At 57.7% G+C, this 27002-nt stretch overlaps 1 protein-coding gene across 3 annotated transcripts in view; it reads left to right on the forward strand.

The window, feature by feature from the left end:
• The window catches only part of CACNA1S (calcium voltage-gated channel subunit alpha1 S), a 120259-nt gene extending 100053 nt beyond the window's left edge, over positions 1-20206 (forward strand). For all 3 annotated transcript variants that reach the window (XM_045014196.1, XM_045014197.1, XM_045014198.1), the window contains 8 exons: positions 1999-2100; positions 2271-2395; positions 4011-4139; positions 6045-6235; positions 15425-15501; positions 16395-16489; positions 17519-17656; positions 18816-20206. In XM_045014196.1, coding sequence (XP_044870131.1) covers positions 1999-2100; positions 2271-2395; positions 4011-4139; positions 6045-6235; positions 15425-15501; positions 16395-16489; positions 17519-17656; positions 18816-18992 — 1034 coding nt within the window. In that variant the 3' untranslated portion in view covers positions 18993-20206. The remainder of the gene's footprint in view (positions 1-1998; positions 2101-2270; positions 2396-4010; positions 4140-6044; positions 6236-15424; positions 15502-16394; positions 16490-17518; positions 17657-18815) is intronic.
• Positions 20207-27002: the final 6796 nt, after the last annotated feature.

Below are 27002 nucleotides of genomic sequence, written 5' to 3' on the forward strand. Positions count from 1 at the left end.
CTTTTCCCGAACACTGTGCCCTGGTACACACCTCTAGGTCAGAGGCAGCTCCACAGTTCCCTCCTCCTTCAGGGGCTACTGCAGTGGAGCACCCATTGGGACACTCCTTGTAGAAGAAGGAGCAGTTACTCACCTTGTGCAGTAGCTGGAGGTCATCAAGATGTGTGTTGTTATGGGTGCTCCACTACCCACTCTCCTTCCGCTCTGCTTTGGAGTTCTGTCTCACGGGACTTCAGGGTCGAGAAGGAATTGAGGGCAGTTCACTTGCGCAGCCCTGTTTAACCCCGGTACAGGGTAGGAGGATGCTGGGAAGGCATGCATGGGCCGAATGGGAACGGGTACCAAAAATCTCCAGTCAGAGGCGCAGGGGGCACATGCGCACCTGAAGTGGAGCATTTATAGGGACACACCTCTCGAGGACCTCCAGTTACTGCACAAGGTGAGTAACCTCTCCTTCTCGGGGGGGGGGGGGGGGATACAGCAGCCGTCGGAGCGCAGGGAGTGACACTACTCAGCAGGTAAAGACAGGGAGGTGAACCGCAATTCCATCTATTTCAAATGGCAGAGGGAAATTCGGGAGGTGGGATTGAGATGGAAGTAGGGTTGCCAACTGTCTAATCCCACAAACCCAAACACCCTTGCCCTGCCTCTTCCTGAGGCCCCGCCCCTTCTTCGAGGTGCCCCCCCCAGCTCACTCCATCCCCCCTTCCTCCATTGCTCGCTCTCCTCCACCCTCACTCACTTTCACTGGGCTGGGGCAGGGGGTTGGGGTGTGGGAAGCGGTGCAGGCTTTGGGCGGGGGCTGAGGGGTTCAGAGTGTGGAAGGGGGCTGCGGGCTGAGCCTGGGGCAGGAGGTTGGGGTGCAGAAGGGGGTGCGGGCTCTAGAAGGGAGTTTGGGTATGGGAGGGGGCTCAGGGCTGGGGCAGGGGGTTGGGCTCCAGCCAGGTGGCACTTACCTCGGGCCACTCCCGGAATTATCCGGCATGTCCAGCTCCTAGACTGCTCTGCGTGCTGCCCCTGCCTGCAGGCACCGCCCCTGCAGCTCCCATTGGCTGCAATTCCCAGCCAATGGGAGCTGCAGAGTCGGCACTTAGGGTTGGGGGAAGCGTGCAGAGACGCCCCCGGACCCCTCTCTGCCTAGGACCTAGAGGGACTTGCCAGTTGCTGTTGGGAGTGGCGCAGAGCCAGGGCAGATAGGGAGCCTGCCTTAGCCCTGCTGTGCTGCCAGACTTTTAGCAGCCTAAAATCTCCCGGATTGACGTCAGTAGCCTCTGGGAGATCGAGCCCGATTCCAGGAGACTCCCGGCGAATCTGGGAGGGCTGGCAACCCTAGATGGAAGCTGGGAAGGCCGTCAGGGTCAGCACTTGTAAAAAGCTGCCCTTGCATTTTTAATGGCCATAAATGGCCAAGGCAACAGTTTCGTATCTCAAAAACCAATAGCCTAATCCACATGGTGACCCTAACAGCCCCCTCTTAGGGCACTGACTACTTCCCATGTTACCAAAACTGTTTCCAGTAGCATCCAGGTGTGCTGGCAAAGTTTTCCATCCACAGCCAGGCGAGACTGTTCCCTGTTTAGCATGTTAAAGCCCAAGCTTACAGCCCAAGATAGCCGTCACAGCATGCTGAGTGAGCCCCCTCCCTAGGCTCACCCCTCCCATTTTTCTAGGATTGTCCCAATTTCAACAAGGCCAGGGTGTGTCATCCCATCCTGCTGCCTCCCACTCTTCAGGCACCGTGCCAGGACAGAACCACAAAGTCAGAATAACACGAGACAGTGTTTTTTTTCTGAATGAACCTAACGCAAGTGGTGGGAACACAGACGCAGCTGCGAGCGGAACCCTGAGTGCTCTAGAAAACATGGATGGGCCTTTGCGCGGGTGACCGCTGACAGGATGGATTTCACCCACTGCGTCTTGGCTTTTCCTTTAGCCATTGGCTGTGTGCGGTGTTCCCTCGGGGCGGAACGAAAGGATCAGTGGTTTGTTTCCCCACAGGTAACTTTGAGCAGGCCAATGAGGAGCTGAGGGCCATTATCAAGAAGATCTGGAAGAGAACTAGCATGAAACTCTTGGACCAGGTCATTCCACCAATTGGAGGTGCGTCTTCCCATGGGCGGTCTGTTTGCCATGCTCTCTGGCTTATTTCTCCCCGGCACCCTCTGCCTTTCCCCGCCCCCCCCACCGCCTGCTGCCCCACACTGCTCGGATGGGGGCTGGTATAGCCGCTGGGCAGGGTTAATGGCCTCACTTGGCTTTCTCCCCTCTAGAGGATGAGGTGACCGTGGGCAAGTTCTATGCGACCTTCCTCATCCAGGAGCACTTTAGGAAGTTCATGAAGCGCCAGGAGGAGTATTATGGGTATCGGCCCAAAAAGAACACCATTGCTATCCAGGTCAGTGCAAACAGGTCTGGGGATCCCAGCCGCTCCTCTTGCCTGGATAAAGGAGCCAGCTTGTCCCTCCTGCACAAGGGCAGGGCAGGCCTCAGGAGGCAGAATTGCCTAGTGGATAGAGCACTGGCATGGGACTCAGGAGACCTGGGCTCGGCCACCAGCGCTGGTGGGCAAGTCATTTCCCCTCTCTGTGCCTCAGTTTCCCCAGAATTGGGATAGGGACACTGACCTCTGTGGTAAAGCACATTGAGATCTCCTCGTGAAAAGTGCTACACTGGAGCTAGGTGGTGGTGTTGTTATATGCCAGGCAAGGTGGGAAGCAGGCCTAAGTATTTGAAGGTGTCGGTACAAGGCTGGCAGAGGAATTCTCGAGGGTGGCTGGAGAGGAAGCACTGGGACGGAGCTGAACAAAGGGAAATGGAGACAGGGAAATGGTCTATGGGTGGAAGTGGTCTAAGTGTCCCTTAGAACACTGGAAATGGGGCTGCACAAAGGGTACATTGCATGGGAGAGCCCGTGGATGACCCCGAACAGGTCTCAATGTGTAAGTGAGGGGACCCCATGTTAAGAGGAACAGTCCTGAAGCGGAGGAGGCTGGCCCGGCCTAAGGGAGCGCTTGGAGGTTGCCTGCTCAGAGTCTGGCAGTCGGTCTCTGCTGCACACAGCTTGGACTGGGGCCTTAACTGAGCTCTGGGCTTTCAAGGGCTTCCCATGATGGAATCTCAGAGCTGGTGCCCCCGCACCACCCTTCCTGCAGCCCTGCTCCTTCCACGACAGCCGAGGCTCAGTCTCTACAGACAGCAAGCTCTAGAGGAGTAAGCACGGAGGTGAGCAGCAGGATTCCTGGGTTCTTTCCCCGCTCTGCCACTGACTCGTGTAGCCATGGGCAAGTCAGTTCTCTCCTGTCTGCATTGGTTTCTCCACCCATGAAATGGGGACAAAGAGGCAGGGACAAGGGGAAGGTCTGAGGCTCGTGTCGCTCCCTGCCCCCTTCTGGCTGATGGAACAAACAGCCCCACACAAGAGTTTCAAACTGGAGTCCAGTCTCCCTGCGTCAGAGGTCCTGAGGGGCATGTCCCGAGCACAGAGGACTCCTCCCCTGGGGAGATGGGGGCATTTCTCTCGTCCAACCTGGAATGCAGCCATGTCTCAGGATTCCCATGGCCTCCCTCCGGGGTGTAGGATCATCTGTCCCTGGGTGTCAAATCCAATTCCAACATGTGCAAGGTGAGATGTGCCAGCCCCCATGGCCCTGCGAGAGGGGCAGAGATGCCTCTGCCCTAGAGAGCCATCCCCTGGCTTGGCCCGTTTACCCTCCTCCAGCCCCATTGTGTGAAGTCCCCCTTTCCTCCACACCCAGTGCACAGAGCTAGCGCCGTGGGAGAGGCTGCTGAACCAGCAGGCACCAGAGCGCCCCCTTTGGGAAGTAGGCAGGGCAGTCTGGGCTCAGTGAAGGCAGTTGCGGGGCCAGGGCTGAGGGTTCGGGGAAGGAAGCTGGAGCTGCCAGGCCACTGGGCTTTGCTGAGTCTCCCTCTCCCCTTGCCCAGTGAGGAAAATCTCGCCCTGCCACCAGCAGCCCCGTGAGTGACCTCCCCATCTCTCTCTGTCCCACCAGGCCGGCCTGAGAAGCATTGAAGAGGAAGCCGCGCCCGAGATCCACCGAGCGATCTCTGGAGACTTGACCGCCGAGGAGGAGCTGGAGAGGGCCATGATGGAGGCAGCGATTGAGGAAGGGATATACAGGGTGAGCACAGTGGGAGGTACCACTGTCTAACCCCACACTTACCAGCCCCACTGTCTGTGTCCCATGTGGAGCCTAGCACACTGAGAGGTGACTGCTGCAGACAGGGTAGGGGCCAGACAGCAGGTGCCAGGGGTGAGTGATGATGCCCGAGATCATAGTCATATTGTCATGGCCGCTTGGTGCCAAACGCTTGGGCAGGACGGAGCTCTGTGTGAGCACGTGAGCCGGCTAGGGGGCACAAAGCCACCAGCACGGGAGATGCCACAGTCTGTGGAGATGGGCCTGATCACAGAGGAGAGTGTCAGTCACAGAAAACCACGTCACCGACTGGCTAAGTGGGTCCCGGGTCACCGTCTCCTCTGTTCCCAGGTGTTAGGTCAGGGGTGGGCAAAGTTTTTGGCCTGAGGGCCACATCTGGGTATAGAATTGTATGGCAGGCCCTGAATGCTCATGAAATTGGGGTTCGGATGTCGGATGAGGTGAGGGCTCTGGTTGGGGGTGCAGGCTCTGGGGTGGGGCCAGAAATGAGGAGTTCAGGGTGTGGGAGGGGGCTCCGGGCTGGGTCAGGGGGGTGGGGTGCAGGGGGGTTGAGAGCTCTGGCTGGGAGTGCGGGCTCTGGGGTGGGGCTGGGAATGAGGGGTTTGGGGTGTAGGAGGGTGCTCTGGGCTGGGACTGAGGGTTCGGAGCGTGGAAGGGGTATCAGGGCTGGGGCAGGGGGTTGGGGCATGGAGGGGGGGCTTAGAGGTGCAGGCTTCAGGCGGCACTTACCTCAAGCAGCTCCCAGAAGCAGCGGCATGTCCCCTCTCTGGCTCCTATGTGGAGGTGCGACCAGCCCCATCTGCAGGCGCCACCCCTGCAGCTCCCATTGGCCGTGGTTCCTGACCAATGGGAGCTGCGGGGGCGGTGCTTGGGGCAGAGGCAGCGTGTGGAGCAGAGTCCCCTGGCTGCCCTTATGTATAGTCCGTGTGGAGCAGCCCCTGACCCTGATCCCTGTCTGGAGTGGGGCAAGCCCCAGACCCCGCTCCCCAGCGGGAACTTGAGGGCCGGATTAAAGCAGCTGGTGGGCCAGATCCGGCCTCCAGGCCGTAGTTTGCCCACCCCTGTGTTAGGTGGAGCTGCGGGCTGGTGACCTGAGCTCAGGGATCTCTGGGTTCTAATCCCAGCACTGGTGTTATCTCCGTGGCTGTCCCTTCCCCTCCCCTGTACAATGGGGATAATGGTAATGACCCGCTCCCCGGACCGCAGAGTGGGATATTAACCAGTTAACGTGATGGAAGAGTGCTCGTTCCTGGGATGGACTGGCTAGTGCATATTGGCACCTCTGCCAGGTGCACAACTATGTGTCACAGACCCAACATTGCAGACAGAAATTCCCTCTGCGCTCACTATGCTGGGAGCTTCCAATTGGCTGTGTTGTAATGATAACCATGGCAACCCAGGTCGCCAGCAGTCTGTGACAGTGTCCTGCCCAGTCTCACTCCTCAGGGAATCCCTTGCATTCAGAGCTGCCTGTGAGTATGGGAGGGTTTATCTGGTAGGAGAGGCAGTGCTGCCTAGTGGATGGGCTGGGACTGGGCTGCAACTCAGGAGACCTGGGTTCTATTCCCAGCTCTGCCATAGACCTGCTGGGTGACCTAAGGCAAGTCACGTCCCTGCTCTGTGCCTCAGTTTCCCCCCTGTGAAGTGAGGAGCTGAGCCCCCTGTTTATAAAGTGCTTTGAGAACAGCTCTGTAAGAACTGGGACTGTTATTACTGCTGCCCTGCTGTGCATGATCTTAATTCAGCCACCATAACAGGCCTTTGCTGGCTCGCCATGTGTCCAAACCCATCCGGACCATTGGGCAGAGAAGCCTCGAGAAGCGCCACTGTCAAGATCCGCTCTCACCTCTTCCCTCTTGGTTCCAGAGGACGGGTGGCTTGTTCGGTCATGTTGATTCCTTCCTGGAGCGGAACAGCCCCCTGCAGCCCCATGTGACCAGCCAGAGACCCCTGCAGTTCACCGAAGTGGGGAGCGAAGACTTGGACTCTCCTGTCTTCCTCGATGACTTCCCCCCAGACAGAAACACCAACGCCAACAACAGCAACACAGCCGCACGGTAATGCTCGGCGGTCGGAGACAGCCCCCCAGGGCGAGTGGCAGAGGGGGTCACAAGGGAATGTGCTGTCTGTATAAACGGCACAGTCTCCATAACGAGGAACCCGACTGTGCGGCTGCTGTGACTTGGGGAGCAGGGGGAAGCTCGGTGCTCGGGGACTGTGAGCGTGTGTGCCCGGGTGCAGCTGTGGGTGCTTGTGCGTGCGTGCACATGTGAGTGTGCACCTGTGCATATGTTTACTCTTGTGTAGGTTGGGCCAGACACGGGCCACCTCACTCCCCTTTAACCATGGGAGGGTGCAGTTTCTGCCTTCAAGTCTCAGGCAAAAACAGATGCCTGCATTGCCCAGGTCTCGTTTACAGAGCATGGCACACGCCTCCCCATGGACAGGCAGCTTCACCCCTTCACCAGTAGTTCTCAACCTGCATGTGCGGCCCACAAAGTGTTACCTGGGCCACAGGCTAAGAACCACAGGGCCCCCCATCTAACCCCCCCACAAACCCCTATGCTCAGTGTCCCCCACCCACAGACCCCTCCACAGAGTGGGGGCAGAAGCAGAGAACTGGATGTGGGGTGTGGGGCAGGGACCCCAACCTGGATGCTGCTGTGTGGGGACCCCTAACCCTGACCCCCCTCTGTGTGGGAACCCCGAGCCACCCCCCACTGTGCAGGGCTGGGGGGCAGCCAGGACCCTGACTCCAGACCCTGCCAGGACCCCACTGTACAGGGCCCAGTGGCAGCCATCTGCCTGGACCCTGCCACGCGGCAGCTGGTTGCCTGGACCCAGAACCCACTGCATGGCAGGGCAGGCGGCAGCCGGCTGCCTGGTCCCAGGGCCCGCCTTGCGGCCTCTATCACACAGCTGAGTGGGCCACAGCTGTGTACTAATTGGGCTGCATGTAGTCCGCAGGCCACGGGTTGAGAACCGCTGTTCTACACTGTGCTTCCCATAGGGCACATGCAGGGTTAAGGAGAATACAGTGCCTCTTAAAAAAGTGGGAGCACAGTGCCTTTGAAATCGGCTATCTCAGTACAGCCGATGCAGATCCTGTTTACACCAGCTGTCAGACTAATCCCAGCAACAGGCACGGTGTAGCTACCAGGCTGTTTTACCCCAGAGGAAGATCTGGCCCCAGATTATTGGTGGGGCACTTTAGGGTCTCCAACAGAGCAGAGACCGATTTAGAGCAGCAGTGAGCAGAGCTGCTCTGACACCAGAGGGAGGGGAGGGGAGGGGAGGGGCTCAGCACCACTACGAATCAGGCTGTGTGATTTCAGGCGCCCAGGCTAAAGCTCTGGTCACTGAGACTAGTTCTGTGAGCAGATGTTTTTTGGTTTTTTTATAATGGAGAGATACCTGTCTCCTAGAACTGGAAGGGACCCCAAAGGGTCATCAAGTCCAGCCCCCTGCCTTCACTAGCAGGACCAAGAACTAATTTTGCCCCAGATCCCTAAGTGGCCCCCTCAAGAATTGAACTCATAACCCTGGCTGTAGCAAGCCAATGCTCAAACCACCGAGCTATCCCTCCCCCAGCTTTTGTGAAGATGTGCAGCTTTTGTGAAGCCCTGGACAGCTGTAGGTGCACTGAATGGCGCCTGCTGGCAGACTGCCCCTCCGGGGCTGCCCTGTGACTGTTATCCATATGGACACTGCAAGGACCTAGGGCTGGCCCCAGCGCTGGCATAAGCAGCGTGACTCCTTTGGCCTGAGCCCAGCTGTGCCCATCTGTACGTGGCTTTCGGTTTCCCAAACCCTTCTTCACTCCCTCTGGCCCTAGCGGTGATGTTATGTAGTTAGACAGCTCCAGAGAGTGCAGAAAAGACACAGCCACCGCCCAGAGCTCTTGTAATTGAAGCATGACATGCCCCTGGCAGGGTCATCAGCAGGGGTTGGTTGAGGAGGGGAACCTTGGATCTGAATGCATCAGCTGCTACTGCTTTAAGGCCTGTATCTCAGCAGCAGCAGACCCAGGAATGTCTTTGCATGGTCCAGCCAGCAGGGGGCGATAGACTGCAGCACTGTGCTAGCCTGGGGCCGGACACCTGGACAAAACAACACAGGAGAGCGGCGAAATGAGGGGACAAGGGTTACCCCACAAACATAACGAGGTTGCACTCATGAGTCCTTCTGCTATCCGTCCCGGTGGGTGCTCCACCATAGGATGTGTGCGCCCTGGACTGGAGCCTGCGACGTGGTGCTGGTGGGCCTGTGACGGCTCCGAGAGACGGGATACAGGGAGGCGAGAGCCCACCACCACGCAGCTCCTTCTCAGCCACCTGTGGCTCAAGACCGAGTTTTCGGCGGGTAGCTGTGTTCTGCTTCCTATCTTTCACCCACCTCGGGAAAGACTTTTCTCACGTATTTTCATTTCTCATTTGTTTTCCGGCCCGATAATTTATTTTCATTTGTATTTCATCTGGCATGTTTCTGTGCTCTGGGAGAGGGGGTTCCCCGTCTACTCCTGGACCTTTCTTTGTGCCGATCAATCTGTTGTGCCTAACACCCAAAGCAGGGGCGGCTCTAGGGATTTTGCTGCCCCAAGCACAGCAGGCAGGCTGCCTCCGGCGGTTTGGCTGCGGAGGGTCGCCTGCGGGAGGTCCGCCGAAGCCGCGGGACCAGCGGACCCTCCGCAGGCAAACCGCCGGAGGCAGCCTGCCTGCCACCCTTGCGGCGCCGGCAGAGCGCCCCCCACAGCTTGCCGCCCCAAGCACGCGCTTGGCATGCTGGGGCCTGGAGCCGCCCCTGACCCCAAGGGCTAAGCCCTGCCAGATTTGCCACAGGTCTTTTCCCCGCAGTGACGGACACTGGAGTTGCCTGCGGTGTTTGGGGAACTCCCCCGTCCCCTCAAAGTGTGCGGTCTGTCTGGTGTTTAGGGGCAGGCCCAAAAACAACAGGGAGACGAGACTAGCAGTCCTGTTAATGGGATGTGCTCTAGCTCTGGAGTGATCCACTTCCCCCCAGGCATTAGCACCAGCTCCTTCAGGCATCAGCCCAGCCTCAGCTGGGACCACGGAGACGAAGCCTTCGAAGAGGAGAAAGCAATCCTCTCCATGCAGAGACAGGGAGAAAAGGGGTAGATCACCTCATAAGACCCACTCTCGGGAGCCCTCGTGTCCATTAAGGGTTACTGTAGAGGCTCCGACTGAGTCCAGTATCGAGGTGTCGGTACCATGTACCTGATCCTCCATGGCACCATAATCCACATGGGGCTACCACACATCCCTTGGCATCGGCTTCTGACCCCGGCTCTGAAGTGAGACAGGACCCTGCGTCCACCTCAGTACTGCAGCAGTCTCCATCTCAAGGTCCACATTTTCACCTCTGGCTGTCAGCGCCCTCCAGCTCCTTCCAGGTTTCAGTTATCTGAAGAGCTCATCATTTCGGATGAGCCTGACTCCATTGCAATGGGATCCGTCAGAGCCTCCTCACCGGTACAGCCCAGGCATCTGCAGGCCAAAACCCACCCAAGGCTCCAGCAATCAGCACCCGCCACATTACCTGAGCCATCAGGTAGCCTCTCAGGTCTCAGTACAGGAATCCTTCCTGGTGCCATACCATCCAGCTGCCAGGGGTCCCTGTACCAAGGAGGACCCTAGAGAACCCGCCAGGCCTCACAGACCCAGAGACGATAACTGTCATTGGGGACACTCTCCCTGTTCCTTCCCCCCATCAATGGGAGTCCTGGAGGCCATTTTGGCAACCAGTTCCACAGGATGCCAAGAAGAGATTACAGGCTCCCACTGGTCCCATTCCATCCATGGCAAGCAGCTGTCCATCTCCTGGTACCATGCACTTCTTCAGTACCGGACGATACACAGCAGGAGTTTGTTTAAAAGGGGACTGGATAAATTCATGGTGGCTAAGTCCATAAATGGCTATTAGCCAGGATGGGTAAGAATGGTGTCCCTAGCCTCTGTTCGTCAGAGGATGGAGATGGATGGCAGGAGAGAGATCACTTGATCATTGCCTGTTAGGTTCACTCCCTCAGGGGCACCTGGCATTGGCCACTGTCGGTAGACAGATACTGGGCTAGATGGACCTTTGGTCTGACCCGGTACGGCCTTTCTTATGTTCTTATGTTCTTATGTAGGAGTCAGAGCCTCCACCTGAGGAGGTATCACCTCCTTCAGCTGAGTCCTCTTCATCTGTGGTCGAGGCGGTAACGCCATCCCTGCCCTCCTCTGCCGATGAGTTTGAAACATTCCAGGAGCTCATGAAGAGGCTGGCAGACTCTCTCCAAATCCCGTTAGAGGAAGTCCAGGAGTCATAACGGTCTGTGGTGAATATCAATCCCTAAGGAAAGATTGCTCTGCCCATTAATGAGGCATTGCTATCCCCAGCACAATTCCACCCACCTGAAAGAGATCTGATAAGAAGTACTACATCCCACCAAAGGGGAGGGAGTACTTCTTTTCCCACCCTCACACTAATTCCTTAGCAGCCAATGAAAGGAGCCATCAGACTCGATCTAGACCCTCTCCAATAGACAATGGATCCAAGAGACTGGACGTACGGGGCAGAAAGAGCTACTCACCAGCTGGTCTTCAATTCTGTTGTGGCAATTTCGGGCCTGGGTGGTGAAATGGGACTTTACCACATACTCAGAACGTACACACTTCATTGAACATCTGCCATGAGACCAATGAGACCAATTTCAGTCCAGCGTCATGGAGATCCCATCCTTCCTCCTCCGGGGGGCAATCAAGCTGGTTCCAACAGCATTCATCAGGAAAGGATTCTATTCCAACTACTTCCTAGTTCCCACGAGAGATGGAGGCGGGAGGCCAATTCTTGACCTCAGAAACTTGAGCAACTAAGTTCTAGCACAACAGTTCAGCATGGTGACACTCGCTCCCATTCTCCCATTGTTGGATCCAGGACACGGGCTCATCACCCACGACCTACAGGACGCCCATCACGCAAGTGTTTGCTTTGCTTTTTAATCGGAACAGACCACGATCAACATCAAGTTCTCCCCTCCGGACTCTCCACAGCGCTGAGGGTGTTTACGAAGTTCCTCTTGGCAGTAGCAGCTGGTCTCTGTCAATGGGGGGTCTCGGTATTCCCATATTTGGACACCTGGTTGATCAGGGGTTTATCACTCCAAGAGGTCCAACCAGCCGTGGCCAAGGTGTTAACTAGGACTTCACATCAATCACAACAAATCAATACTAACTCCCATGCATCTGAAGAAGTGAGGATTTTTACCCACGAAAGCTTCTGCCCAAATAAATCTGTTACTCTTTAAGGTGCCACTGGACTCCTTGTTGTTTTGCGGATACAGACTAACACGGCTACCCCCTGATACTAACTCCAATGTAAAGGATAAACTGCACAGGAGCCACCCGCGAGCCCACAACAGCAAAAGCCTATCTATTCTGGGAGACATCTTCCACCCTACCTGGCCTAATCTTGGTGCTACAGTTCAGCCCATAAACAACCATGAGGGCTCGTCTTCCACTCTTGGGACACATCCTCCTGCACGTTCATGACTTCCTATGTGAGACTCCATCTCAGATGTCTCCAGGATGTGGTTTAGAACAGTAAATATCCCAGACAGACACCACCTGACCAAAGGGGTTACAGTGCCTCAGAAGGTGTTGGATCCCCTTACATGACAGAAAGGCCCACAGAGGATGTCACGGAGTGTGGGAGAGTCAGGGCCCTGCACCCTCCACTTCCTGCGATTCACCATGACTCAGCCAGCCAGTAAAACAGAAGGTTTATTAGACGACAGGAACACAGTCCCAAGCAGGGCTTGTAGGTACAACCAGGACCCCTCAGCCAGGTCCCTCTGGGGGGCAATGATCTTAGACCCCAGACTTGGGGTTCCCTGCCTCTTCCCACCCAGCCCAAAACTGAAACCAAAAACGCCTCCAGCAGGCTCTCTCCCGCTCCTTCTCTCCCCCTCTCTCTTTGTCGTTTCCTGGGCAAAGGTGTGGACTCGCCCCACCCCCCTTCCTGGCTCAGGTTACAGGCTCGTCCCTCACCTAAAGTCATCCCCTGCTCACCCATCCCCCATGCAGACAGTCCCAGTAAAACTAAATGACATTCCCAGGTCAATCCACCCTCTCCTTACTGCATCACAGAGGGTCTGTATGGGAACCCCATTCTTGCATCGCACACCATCAAAGATCCTTATGACAGATGCGTCCTCTCTGAACCCCAGAGCATGGCTCCCGAATGGCTCCCTCGATCATGGAGTTAACTCATTTGGCTGCAGTTCAGTCAGTTCATTTGGCAGATAGCCCAGTACCGGCAAGACTTATCTCTGGAATGGAAACACTTTCGCTCTTGATGCTCTCTTTCTTCTTCCCAAGCCCTAGAAGTTCCCCTTTCCAAAATACTTGACCACCAGCAGGAATTAAAGATACAGGGTCTCTCCGTGAGCTTTGTTAGAGTGCTGGTGGCTGCTCTCACAGTTTCCAGTCACCCATCCAGGGCTTCTCAGTTTTGTCACGGCCAGATTCCTCCAGGCTCTATACTCCTGTTTGGGACCCGCTGGGACCTCAACCTGCTTCTTAATGCTCCAATGAAAGTCTCCTTTGAACCAACGGCCACCTGCTCACTCCTCCATATCATCTTCAAAATTTCATTCCTGGGCATCATTACTTCAACAAGATGAATTGGAGAGTGGGGGGCACTCCTGGCTGACACTCCGTATCCCACCCTTTCATAAGGACAAGGTTCTACTGTGTCCCCAGCCCTATTTTCTTCCTAAGGTCTCCTTGGAAGATCACATTAACCAGGAGATTCACCTACCAGTGTTCTACCCACATCCTCAGGCCTCCAGAGAGGTCTCAAGCCTTCATTCGCTGGATGTTCGACGGGCCCTTGCCTTCTCTGTGGACAGGACTAGGTCCTTGAGGGCCTCTCCCAGGCTATTTGTGTTGCTAGCAGAATGAATGAAGGGCCAACCTGTTCCTAGTCCATACAGGGGTTGTCTCTGTGTTGCAGGTTGTTTTTTAACCTGTTATGACAGAACGGGGGTGCGTCCCCATCCCCCCACGGTGACAGCACATTCTACTGGAGCTCAGTCCACATCCAGTACGTTCTCATAGCAGAAATCTGCAGGACTGTGACTTGGTCTTCTGCCAGCCCTGTGCCAAGCATGTCCCATGTCACCTGCTTCCAGAGAGGATGCTGCCTTTGGTGATATCGTTCTCCAAACAGTCCTTGACTCACCTCTGTGGCATACCCCTCCTCTCAGAGTTACTGCTCTGGAGTGCCCTTCGGTGGGGTGCCACAGGGATATATGCTCGATGAAGAAGGGACGGTGACTTACCTTACATAACTTGAGTTCTTCGAGATGCTTCATTCCTATGGTGCTCCACCTTCCCGGCCTCCTTCCCCTCCGCTGCGGATACGTCGCCCCATTTCCATCCTTCAGAGTACAAGGTGTGACTCTGTGCAGGCCTGCCAGCACGACTGCAGTCTCCGCATGCACATCCTGTGGTGGAGCACCCGTCGAGCCAGAACATCTCAAAGAACCCAGGTTTCAGAGGGGTAGCCGTGTTAGTCTGTGTTCACCCCTGTTGATATTCACCTCCTCAGTGGTTGGGAATGGGCCACATCCACCCTAACTAAATTGGCCTCGTTAGCACTGACCCCTCACTTGGTAAGGCAACTCCCATCTTTTCATGTGCTGTATATTTATATCTGCCTACTTTTTTTCACTCCATGCATCTGATGAAGTGGGTTCTAGCCCACGAAAGCTTATGCCCAAATAAATTTGTTAGTCTCTAAGGTGCCAAAAGAACCCAGGGTAAGTCACCTCTCCTTCTTCACACTTAGTGATGCTTTCCTCCTGTCTGTCTGTCCCCATTCACCTCATCTATCTATCTATCTATCTATCTATCTATCTATCTATCTATCTATCTATCTATCTATCTATCTATCCCGAGACAGACCCTTCTATCATGTATCCATCCATCTGTCCATCTTACACATCGATCGATCCATCCATCCATCCATCCATCCAGTATCTAGAGTGTCTGTCTGTCCAGGCATTGGTTCTCTTTCTAATACAAGTGGTGTTTGTGCAGTTTTTATTAATATGATTGGGTGGGGGTGATTATGGGGGGGGAGGAGATGATCCCAGAGGTGCTGAAGAAGAGGAGGGAGGGTAGAGGAGGGAGGAGATGATCCCAGAGGTGCTGAAGAAGAGGAGGGAGGGTAGAGGAGGGAGGGGATGAGCCCAGTGGTGCTGAAGTAGAGGAGGGAGGGTAGAGGAGGGAGGGGAGGAGCCCAGAGGTGCTGAAGAAGGGGAGGGAGGGTAGAGGAGGGAGGGGAGGAGCCCAGAGGTGCTGAAATAGGGGAGGGAGGGTAGAGGAGGGAGGGGAGGAGCCCAGAGGTGCTGAAATAGGGGAGGGAGGGTAGAGGGGGGGGGGAGCCCAGAGGTGCTGAAGAAGGGGAGAGAGGGTAGAGGAGAGGGGGGGGATGAGCCCAGAGGCGCTGAAATAGGGGAGGGAGGGTAGAGGAGGGAGAGGATGAGCCCAGAGGTGCTGAAGAAGGGGAGAGAGGGTAGAGGAGGGGGGGGGATGAGCCCAGTGGTGCTGAAGAAGGGGAGGGAGGGTAGAGGAGGGGGGGGGATGAGCCCAGTGGTGCTGAAGTAGAGGAGGGAGGGTAGAGGAGGAAGGGGATGAGCCCAGTGGTGCTGAAGTAGAGGAGGGAGGGGAGGGGAGGGAGGGTAGAGGAGGGAGGGGATGAGCCCAGAGGTGCTGAAGAAGGGGAGGGAGGGGAGAGGAGGGGGAGGGGATGAGCCCAGTGGTGCTGAAGAAGGGGAGGGAGGGGAGGGGAGGGAGGGGATGAGCCCAGTGGTGCTGAAATAGGGGAGGGAGGGTAGAGGAGGGAGGGGAGGAGCCCAGAGGTGCTGAAATAGGGGAGGGAGGGTAGACGAGGGAGGGGATGAGCCCAGTGGTGCTGAAGAAGGGGAGGGAGGGTAGAGGAGGGGGGGGGATGAGCCCAGTGGTGCTGAAGTAGAGGAGGGAGGGTAGAGGAGGGGGGGGGGATGAGCCCAGTGGTGCTGAAGTAGAGGAGGGATGGTAGAGGGGGAAGCTGTGGTGGACAGAGGGCAGGAGGCAGTGAGGGTCTGGCATGGTGACTGACGCTTGTGAAAAGAAGCCCTTGGAGGGGTGGCTGGGGGGTGGTCCCTGTGCCAGCCTGACGCTCTTTCCTGTCCCTGACAGGGTGCAGTACGAGGACGAGCTGCGGGGGGAGAGGAAGTTGCCAGCATCCTGCCAGCCACGGCCGTACTCTGCCCTGGGTCAGTACCTTCAGCATCATCACACCAGGCATTTCCTGGCCTTAACGGGAGGGGTGTCCTCGTGGGGCAGTGTCATGGCCTGGGGAAACTCCCAGCTTGCCAAATGGGCATAGGGTGGGACCCCATGTTTCACCAAGTGGCCTGGTGGATGGACCCTCTTTTGTCAGAGGGTTGGGAGGGAGGCCCCCCTTTTATTGGGGGGAACCCATAAGGCGTGGAAGGGAGGGGCCCCATTTTATGTGGGGGTGGGACTCCATTTTTCACCAAGGCTGCCGGGGAGCCCCCTTTTATCAGGGAGCAGGGGCTGTTTCTTCATGGCCCTAAGGATGAGCTAAGCAATAGAAAGAGAAGCCAACACTGGAATTCCCTGCAGCAGCGAATGCAGATACCCTTCTTCCCTGGGGGTGTCAGTTCTGGGAGTGGGGGGGTCCTTTCCCCAGGGCGCCATGGCCCTCAAGGGGAGGTGAAGCAGGAGGCTGAATTTCCTGGGGTGCTGCAGGCCGAGTCCCCTCTCAGCCGGCAGAGACAGGAGGTCATGGTGGTTTCCAGGAGGGGTCATCCAGGATCTCCGTTTTCCCATCCCCATGTGCAGGCCTTGCTGGGGGCAGGGGTGGGCTGGGTGTAAGGCCAAGGGAAGCCACATGCTCAGCTCTTCCCTGTGAGCTAGGGGCGCATCCGGTTCCCTCTGCCCCTCTCGGGGGGTTGCCAGGGGAGGGGGCTGGCCCAGGGCTGGCTGGGGCATGTGCACAGGACCTCCAAGTGCACTAGGGCTCTGCTTCCCCAGCCCCCGCACTAGTCAACCCCTTCCCAGCTGCCCCCCTACATGCCTCAGGGCCACAGCAGTGTCTTTCCCGTGGGCTCCGAACATGACACCCCCCTTCCCTTCCCCTCAGGCCACAACCGCTCCTTCCGCCTGGAGAAGCGGCAGCGGCAGCTGGACAGGAAGCGGGCAGCCAGTGTCGGCGGATGCCCGGGGTGGGGGCTGCAGGTAAATGGCGCTGGGATATCATGTGGCTCATCTGGGGGGGGCTAGTCCCCCTCCCACTTTGGGCTGGCCAAGACAACTGTGCACTGGAAGCACTGGGTCCCTTGGGTCCAGCTAGCAGGAGATCCCAGCTTGGCATCTGCCTTGTGCGCTATGTCCACCCCAGCCTGGTTGGCCCCTGGGAAGCAGGACGGAGCCTGCGTTCCTGGCCTATCCGCAGCAGAGACGCGGCCACGGGGCTGGGGGGAGCTGGGGGCATCCCAGTGTCCAGCCACAAGCCCCCCGAATGGCTCGGGCACAAAGAGACCCATTTCCGGCACCCCTGCCCTCTTCCCAATGGCAACTGGAATGGCCCACAGGGCTTTAGCCTCTGCCAGGGCCACCGGTGGCCAGGAGTGGGGATGGGCGTACTGAGGAATGGAGGACTGGGAGGCGGGGGCCGTGCCTTGTTATATCCAGGTAATCACGGCTCCGCTATGTAAGAAGATAACGCTCCTCTGCCCATTCCCCTGTCCTCTTCTGCCCTGCGCTCCAGAGGAAAGGAGAAGGCCCCTGGGGCTATGGACAGGGGGCTGTTGCTAGCCTGGGGGAGTTGGCCATTGACTCTACAGGAGCCGAGTTCAAGCGACTGGGCAGTGTCCTGGAGCTCAGAGCTTGGTCCCTGCTCTAGTGCCCAGCCAGGCAGCTGTTGCTGGACAGGCCCTCGGGTTCTGTACCATCGCCAACAATTGCCACATCTCCTTAAACTAACCGGGGCGCCCGGCTGTTCCTGGAGCCTGGCGGGGAGCAGGGCAGGTGCAGGTAGCGCTGTCCAAGTGCCAAGTCGTTGCCCCGGAAGAGGCTGCGCTCTTCCTCCAAAGGGGTGCCACCGGGCGGCTAGCGGATGCCACGGCAGGCGAGAGGGATCCGAGCTGCTCTGCAAGCCTGGGGGGTGGCCCCTGGGCGATTCCAGGGACCAGCCCCCACCTCGCCCACCCATCGAGGCTGTTGCAGCACGTTCAGAATGTGACTCTTGGCTCCTTCTCTGCCCAGCTGCCCAGAGAGGAGGCTGCTGCCCAGGAGCGGGGAGCGGAGCTGAGCTCCGAGTGCCAGCTGGATGGTGGCAGTGACGTGAACGGGGAGGGAGACGCTGCTGCCTCTTCCCCAGCCACCACCTTACTCATCCAGGAGGTAGCAGTGGGGCAGCACCCTGCAGGGGGACTGGCTGGGGTGGGGCTGGAGAGACTGTTCCTGGGGGAGCGATGAAAGGAGGCGAGAGGCCACAGCTCCTGGAGTGGGAGGCCAGGGGGCAGAGGCAGGATGGGATGGGGGGAGTTGCCAGCCCTGAGCCTACGGATGGGATGGGAGCAGAGCTCATACCTGGTTAGAGGGCTCGAAGGTCATCCATGGGGTGGTAAAGTAGGGCAACGGGGGGACCTGGAGGGACCAGAATGGGGTGAAAGCAGAGATCAGTAGTGGTGCTGGCACAGCGGTAAGTCAGACAGAAAGCCAGCTGTGGGATAGATGCAGGAAGGGAGCTGTGGGTTGGGATTGAGGAGCACCAGCAGAGCTGTATGTGTGAGGGGAGCCCAGAGCTGGGATAGCAGGGGGCTGCAGGTCAGGATTGAGGGGGACTGGTGGAGCCAGTGGGGAGCCCAGGGCCCCAGGGCTGGGATAGAAGGGGCTGCGGGTCGGGAGTGAGGGGCATCGGTGGAGCTGGCGGGAGCCCAGGGCTGGGACAGCAGGGGCTGTGGGTCGGGATGGAGGGGCACCGGCTGAGCTGAGGGGAGCCCAGGGCTGGGACAGCAGGGGCTGTGGGTCGGGACTGAGGGGCACCGGCAGAGCTGGAGGGAGCCCAGGGCTGGGACAGCAGGGGCTGTGGGTCGGGATGGAGGGGCACCGGCTGAGCTGAGGGGAGCCCAGGGCTGGGACAGCAGGGGCTGTGGGTCGGGACTGAGGGGCACCGGCAGAGCTGGAGGGAGCCCAGGGCTGGAACAGCAGGGGCTGTGGGTCGGGATTGAGGGGCACCGGCCGAGCTGGAGGGAGCCCAGGGCTGGAACAGCAGGGGCTGTGGGTCGGGATTGAGGGGCACCGGTGGAGCTGGGGGGGGCCCAGGGCTGGGACAGCAGGGGCTGCAGGTCGGGATTGAGGCGCACCAGCGGAGCTGCATACAGGGAATTTGCCGAGCGCCTCCTCACACTTTGCTCTAGGCCCGGTTCGCTCCCGAGTGTGAACGTTCCCAGCTCCACGGGTTTGTGCTAAGCTGGGAAGCGCAGCTGCACTGCACCCAGGGGTGGTTTCTCCACAGCCCGAGCAGCCAGGTTGTGCTGATCCCTTTCTTCTGCTGCAGGCTCTGCTCTCCGGGGGCCTCGGCACTCTGGCCCGCGACCCATCCTTTGTGACAGCCATGAGAGCTGAGATGGCTGCCACCTGCCAGCTGGAGATGGTGGTGATGGAAGAGGCTGCGGCCGAGCTGCTGAGGGGAAGGGAAAGCCCGGAGGGAGCGGAGGCCGGTTCCACCCGCTGACACGCCTTGGCCATGTCCCTGCATAGCTCCCCTGGGCCCAGCACGCCTGGCTCCCAGAGGCCATCTCCAGCCCCCGCCTGTGAGATACCGCCGAGGATCCCCCTCGCCAACGGTGCCAGCCGGGAGGTGCTGCCCGTTTGTGGGCTTTGAGAGGGTTACCGTGGAAACACAGCGCCATCTCCTCCCACGCACAGCCCTGACTGGTTGCTCTCTGCCCCGGACCAGGCAGATGGGAGCCAGAGAAGGACTCGCCGGGCTGTTTGGGGAGGAGCGGCAAGGGCCTGAACTCCGGGGACATTTCCTACAGGGGGGTCTGGTGCTGCGTGGGCAGGGTGTGCCCCCTGCCCTCCCAAGAGCTGTAACGTTTGCGCCGGAGGGGTCATTAAATCCCTGGCACTGCAATCGCGCTCCTCCGCTCTGTCCTTCAGTGCTCTGGTCTTCGATCAGAGGGGCCAGCGGAGACCCTTGGGGGCCTGCTTTCCAGCAGTGCTGAGCACCCGCAGCTCCAGCCAATGCCAGCGGGAGCCATGGGTGCCCGTCCCTCTGAACACCAGCCCCCCAGGTGTCTCCAGTCAGGCCTGCCAAATGAGTGGCCACTTTCCAATCGTGGGGCTGAACGTACATAGCCAGAGCCGGCCCTTGCCATCTAGACAAGGCACCTGCTACAGATGGGGGATGAGGCCCAGCGAGGGGAAGGGGGAGATTTTCACTATTTATGTCGCTCTCTGTGACGTGCTGGGAAGTCTCGCCTCTCATTGTCACATGAGCCTTTGCAAACCAACGCTGGGGTGACTGGCCGAAGGTCACAGGGGGAGTCTGTGGCCAACATGGGAACTGACCCCACATCTGAGTCCTGGCCAGAGCCTTAACCACGAGCCCACCCTTCCTCTGACACAGCATCCCTTCCTGTCCCAGGAGCCATGGCCTGAGCCTGCCCTTGGCTTGGACCCTGAGCTGGGATGGGCAGCTTGCCCCGCGATGATTTATTATTGCTATTACCCTAGTGCCTAGGAGCTCCCGCGTGATGCCTAGGGCTGTGCCAACACAGGACAGAAAGAAGGTCAGTGCCCTAAGAGGCCGGCTCACCACGTAAGCCCTGGGTCGATCTCCCCTGTCACATTGTCTTCACCCAGGACAGGTGGCATTTCTGGCCGCTGAGTAAAATTGCACGTGTGTTTTGTTCTAATCAGCCCAATAAAAAGGAGATCTGGTGCCTTTTGTGGTAAATTTCCCTGGCTGGGTTCAAAAGTGAGGCTGCCTCACTCTGTTTCAAAGCAGCAATAAGTGCTCTGGGTCAAATCTAGCTCAGATACAGCACCTGTTCTTAGTGTATGTGGGGGGGGGGGGTGGAAATTAACAATCAGAACAACTTTCTGAGTGGGGTGGATTCTGCTGCATCTGGATGGCTCCTTCCAAAAACCACAAGGCAGGGGCTTGAGGCAGGAACAATGGGCTGAAATTCTCCAGCCTGGGTTAAACAGCAGGTCAGACTAGAGGGTCAGGAGCACAGGAGTCCCTGCTGGCATAAATCAGCATTGCACCATTGCCGTCAATGGAGCTGGGCCAGCTGAGGATGTGGCTTCTCTGTAATTAGCTGATAATCTAGCCCCATTCCTTCTAGGGCGATGAACCGGAGCCAAATTCATTCGTACCAGGAAAGGAACCCGATAGGGCTTGAAAGTTGTGGAGGGAGCAGATGTGCCGGGGTTGGGATTTGTAGCGAACGGCTGATCTGCTGAATTCATCCTCTCCCTCGCTGTGCAAACTTGCCCAAGGAGCCCGCTGCTGGGGACTGGGCTCTTGAGAGAGTCTGGCCCACCGTGACTTCCAGAGGTCAGTGCTGTCCTGCCAGCGTGGTGTGATCTGAGACAAGGCCAGAGACATCCCACCCCAGCCAAGACAGCATTGCCCAGGAGGGGCAGAGACCAGCCAGTGCTGCCAGGATGGCACTTCTGTCATGGTGAGCGGTGTGGGTGGCTGCACAGCACCCCCTGCTGGACAGTGCTTCTCCCTCTGGCCCCCCGGGCTGCACACTCTGGTTTGAAGCAGTGCAAGCCCATCGCTAGCCCAGTCCCTGGTTTCTCGCCGGCTAATCTAGATTAAAATGCAGAGAAATGATGGGTCCCATGGGACGCAGTGAATCAATGGAGCCCGTCTGCTCTCAGCCATGGTGTTTATTTGTTAACTTAATAAACGGGAAGTGGCTGTCGCAGGGACCATCTGTGGGCAAGTCCTGGTGAGTGACAAGTGACAGCAGGGGGGTTCCCCGGGGGGGGACGGGAAAGGAGCCAGGCGATCAGTGGCTCTCTGGGGATGGAGAGCTGGGGAGCTGGCAGGGAAAATGAGGCCTGTGCTCAGATGGAACTCAGGGCTCTTCCCCCAGAAGTCAAGGGGCATCCCTGGGATTTAAGAAGTGGCTGCCCCCCCCCTCTGCGAAGTGTTTAATCAGACACAAGCTGTAGGAACTGAGTGTTGTCTAGCGGTTGGAACAGGGGACCTTGGGCCAGGCCTCCTGGAGTCTGTTACCAGCTCTGGCACACTATGTGCCCATGGGCAAATCACTCGCCCTGCTCCATGCCTCAGTTTCCCTCTCTGTCATGTGGGGATAATGGTACCCATCTGCCTTGTGGGGGAGTTGTGAAACTTCATTATAAGGGGGAGGGATAGCTCAGTGGTTTGAGCATCAGCCTGCTAAACCCAAGGTTATGAGCTCAATCCTTGAGGGGTCACTTAGGGATCTGGAGCAAAACCAGTACTTGGTCCTGCTAGTGAAGGCAGGGGCTGGACGTGATGACCGTTCAAGGTCTCTTCCAGCTCTATGAGATAGGTATATCTCCATATATAGTGGGGGAGGGATAGCTCAGTGGTTTGAGCATTGGCCTACTAAACCCAGAGTGGTGAGTTTAATCCTTGAGAGGGCCATTTGGGGATTGGTTCTGCTTCCAGCAGGGGGTTGGACTAGATGATCTCTCAAGGTCCCCTCCAACCCTAATAATCTATGATTAATTAATCATGATCCAGCCAGAGATCTTAAGGGTGTGTGGCTGAGGTGGGGGGAAACTGAGGCATGCCAAAAGGAAGTGACTTGCCCTGGGTCTTGCACAGGGGAGTCAGTCTCAGAGCTGGGGACAGAATCCATGCCTCCTGGTCCCCAGTTCTGTGCCTGAGCCTCACTGCTACTGTCAATAAGGAATGAGATCTATAATAATCCAGTGTAGCATTATGCTTATCCTTCCTCTCTCCACTCTGTAGCTCTGAAGTCCTGGGCAGTGGCGGATTAGCTACTGGGCCAATGGATCCCATGCCTATGGGCCTTGGCAATTGCAGGGCCCTGGAAAAATGGGCAACCCCCTGACCTGCTCTGCCCACCCAGCGTTCCTGCCTGGGGGTAGGGAAAACCCCCATACCCTGACCCCATTTCCCTGGCAGGAGCACCAGGAGTGCAGGGGGGACGGGACTACAGGTGGAAGAGGTGGGGAAGGGGTCCCCACCTGCTCTGACCCAGGGCCCCACAAAACCTTAATCTGCCTCTGGTCCTGGCTGCAGGCTACTGAGAACACCTTGCATGGGGATGAGGCTCCAGCAGCTTTTTCACTCCTTAGTTTTGGGATGAGCCATTTGGATCAAGGCCACTTGGTCAGATAATTATGACCCCCTGGAGAGAGGCCTTCCAGCCTAGGAATGATTAGCTGGGGGCGCTGGCTCCTGTCTTCATGCAAGATGGCCTGGGGACACAGAACAGCGAAGCTAGAGCCCATGTTTTGACCAGTAGGGCAGAGTCCCCCACCGGCAAACTCTCCTTAGGGGCTCAGTTGCTCTTTAAATCAGTGAGCGCTTGTCCCAGCTGTCATGGAGTCCCCGGGCAATGCTCTGGAACTGCTCCCTACGAAGCCAGTCAGGACTCTGGTGAAGTCTCCTCTCTGTGAGCAGACTGTCTTCAGGGCAAGAAGCTCACAGGGCTTCCACCTTCCTGGGTCTGACCTTGGAGCATTCAGCATATGCCCCTCCGTGCACTTCCCACAGCGAGTCCGCCCAGGCGGGGTCCTGGTGAAGCCAGAGGGTCCTGCACGGGCCCCCACTTCGCTTTGCAGTCAGACGTGACTCTCAGCCAGCCGGTAAAACAGAGGTTTATTAGATGACAGGAACACGGTGTAAACCAGAGCTTGTAGGTACAGAGAATGAGACCCCCTCAGCCGGGTCCATTCTGGGGGGCAGTGAGCCAGACAACCATGACTGCACTCACTCCTTGTCCCCAGCCGCCTCCAAACTGAAACTCCCTCCAGCCCCTCCTCCTCTGCTTTGTTCCTTTCCCGGGCCAGGAGGTCACCTGATTCCTTTGTTCTCCAACACCTTTAGGGATCTCCTTGCAGGGGGGAAGGGCCCCAGCCATTCGTTGCCAGGAGACAGAGTGTCAGCCATTTATGCACACTGGCCCTTTGCTCTGCAACAATCTCACCCCCTATAGACTTAAGAAATGCATAGGGGAAACTGAGGCACCCACACAGTATTCGGAGGGAACATTAAGAACAGTCCCACTTCGTCACATCTCCCCCCGCCTTCGAGACCGAACTGAGCGAGGTCACTTTAGCTGGTGACCTGAGGAAGTTCAAACCCACCAACGCTCCCATGGATGCCCCATCATCTCTCCCATTACTTGGTGGGAGTTACACCAGGCCCTTTCAGTTTCAGGCCCTCCGTGGGTCCGTTGTGCTTGATGGCGCTTGCAGGCTGCATGTGGGAAGGTTTATGCAGCCCACACCCTTTTGCCACCCCAATACCCCTGGGGTTTAAACTGGGATTGGGTCTTTTTCCAGCGCTCCAGTTTGGAGGGCTGCAATTCGGGCTCTCTTGGTTAAGAGCCCCCATCTTGACCTTGACTGCCCTCTGAACAGGTGTCTCTGTCTCCCGCAGCTCGGCCTCAGCCCCTTGCATTTGATGCCGCTACCTCGGAGGAGTGTGGTCAGTATACACAATAAAGCACCACCCAAATAGATTCAGCTGCAGCTTTCTAAGGGCCTGCACCATGGCCAGGCATTTCTTCTCTGAGGCCACATAGTTCTGCTCCCAGGGCAGCAATTTCTTGCTCAAGTACCCGATGGGGTGTCTCCCCACCTCAGCATCTGCTTGCACCAGCACCGTGCCCAGCCCTGCGTCTGAGGTGTTGGTGAACACTGCAAAAGACTTGGCAAAGTCTGGCAGATTTACCGGGCCCTGGATTAGAGCCTCCTTCAGTATACAGAGAGCCCTCTGGCACTGCTCGGTCCAGACCACCTCGTCTGGCTTACCCCTCTCACATAGCTCAGGGATGGGGACAGCTAGGGGGCTAACATGGGGTACAAACCTCTGGTAGCATCCCGCTATCCTGATACAGGCCTGGACTTGTTTCTTGGTTTGGGGAATGGGCCAATTTCTGATCATCTCCACCTTGCACTTTCCAGCTTTTACCATCAGTCCTGCCTCCTTGAGGCAGCCCAGCACCCTCTTCACCTGGGACACATGTTCCTCCCAGGTCTGGCTAAAGACACACATGTCATTGATGTACGCCAGGGCCAAGTTCTCCATCCCCCTCAGCTTGTCTAGAATCTCCCCAGGCCTAGGCATCGGACACGGTGATGGCTTTAAGCTTCTGATAGTCCCCACAGAACCAGATCGACTCATCTCCCTTGGGGACCAGCCCCACAGGTGACGCCCATGGGCTGTTGAATGGCTGGATCACATCTAAAGCCAGCATCCCCTTGACCTCTCTCTCCAGGTTCTGGGCTATTTTCCCAGTGACCCTGAATAGGGAACATCTGATGGGGACATTGGCTCCCACCTCAGGGAAGAGATCCACTAAGCCTAAGTCCCATCGTTGGGGTCGGAACAAACTTGGCCTGACCCCGCCCCCTCCGGTTGAGAGGGTGGCGGTTTCCCCTCAGGCTCGGAGGGAAGCCACCCTGGCTCCCTACATGGAGGTCTAGGTTGGATATTAGGAAACACTATTTCACTAGGACGGTGGTGAAGCACTGGAATGGGTTCCCTAGGGAGGTGGTGGAATCCCCTTCCTTAGAGGTTTTTAAGGTCAGGCTTGACAAAGCCCTGGCTGGGATGATTTAGTTGGGTTTGGTCCTGCTTTGAGCAGGGGGTGGGACTAGATGACCTCCTGAGGTCTCTTCCAACCCTGAGATTCTATGATTCTCTGAGTCTATGATACACAGGTGGTGCCAGGGGCTCCCTTGTGCCGCAGAAGCGGGAATTGGAGTCTAGTGGACTGAGCCAGGACGCCTGGGCTCCACTTCTGCCTCATTGCATGACCTCAGGCCAGCCATTCTCAGCTGATTGCCAGAGCCTTCGTTCTGGGGAGCCCCAGTTAGAGACACTTGAGGCCTGATAGTCAGGAAGTGCCGAATGCCCTCTGCTCAAGCTGCAATCAATGGGCATTGCAGGGGCTCAGCACCCCTGGAACTTCCCGCCCGAGGTGCCCCAAACAGGGCTGGGCTGGGCTCCCAACATGCGGGGGGGTCTTGTCAAGGCAGGCTGTTAGCTCATCCAGGCAGGACCTGTGCTCCCACCTGGGATCTCCAGGGGTATGTCTGCATCGCAATGAAAACACCACGTGCCACGAATCTCAGAACCAGGGTCAACTGGCTCGGGCTCAGGCTATGGAGCTAATAGCAGGGCAGCTGTTCCCACTTGGGCGGGAGCCCAGGCTCTGAGACCCAGCGACAGGGGAGGGCTCCAGCCCGAGTGGGAACATCCACACTGCTGTTGTTAACCCCAGAGCGTGACCCCACAAGCCTGAGCCCATTGTCCCAGGCTCTGAGACTTACTGTCATGGGGGGAAAGGGGGCTTCAGTGTAGATGTACCCCTAGGTGAAATACAAATACTAATGGCCTCAATCGCTTTGTGCCTCAGTTTCCCCACCTGACCTACCTGTGGGGAGTGAGGTGAACTAGCCCATGTTTGTGGATGGGGCATCTGGGATGTAATTCAGACGTATCCTCATTAAAGGGGGCCGGATGTCCAACTCCAAGTGTTACTCCTCCCTTTTGCTCAGGAGTTAACCCAGAAATTGGGGAGGGGCAGGTCCCACGGGGCAGGAAACCGGTTCCGAGAGCTTCAGGCCAGAAGGGACCACAGTGACCAGCCCCAGATGGAGACTGTCCCCCAGTGATTCCTGCATCCAACCCATAACTCCTGGCAGAGTTGGCGCCTGCTTCTGAGCCCGTCCCAGCTGATCCCCAAGATTCCAAGTGATGGTGAACACACTCCGCCCTGGTGCGTTGTTCCACTGGCTAAGGGCCTTTTACCAGTGAAAAGGGGCCTATTATGTTTAGCCTGAATGTCTTTAGCTTCAGCTTCCAGCTGCTGAGTCTCCCCTTGGCTCGTCCCGTAGCACGAGCTTTGCCGGACACCCGCGACCTGCTGATCTCATTCTAGCTGACTCCCAGGAATGGCTCTCTCTGTGCAGCCAGACCCCCTCCTCCCCCTGCCCGACAGGCCATTCCCACTTCCTGGCCCACAATGGGGCTTTGTCAGAGCCTCCCAGCGCCTCACTGGGCTCATGTGACCAAAGGGATCAGCCTCCTCCCAGGGACATCAAAGTGCTGGTTCTGCGCCTAGGGGGAGGTGGGCGACGGGTGGCTCAGGGGGTCGCTGGCCTCCAGCCTGGTCTGGTGCGTTCCCCACTGTGCTGGTCAGCAGGGAGCAAAAAGCTTCCCACTCTCTATGTGCCTGGGATCAGCTCTTGGTTCAGGCCTAGCTCAAGTCTAAGCCAACACTCACTGATAGGTGCCAACCGCCCAGCACTGCTGTGTCCCTCAGGGCAGGGGAGAGACTGGGCTGGATGCACAGGAGACCCTCCACTGAGGCTGCTGGACACAGCCAGACCCAGTGGTTCTCTCTGGTGTCTCCTACGTCCTGGCCTGGATGCCGCAGTGACAGCAGGGAGCTGCTGACTAAACGACTCCAGCTCTGTCAGGGAGGCAAAGGGCGAGAGCTCTGAGGGGAGTCTCAGGAGACTGGGTCAT

Source organism: Mauremys mutica, chromosome 4 (genome assembly GCF_020497125.1).
Source record: "Mauremys mutica isolate MM-2020 ecotype Southern chromosome 4, ASM2049712v1, whole genome shotgun sequence".
Classification (NCBI taxonomy): Eukaryota; Metazoa; Chordata; order Testudines; family Geoemydidae; genus Mauremys; species Mauremys mutica.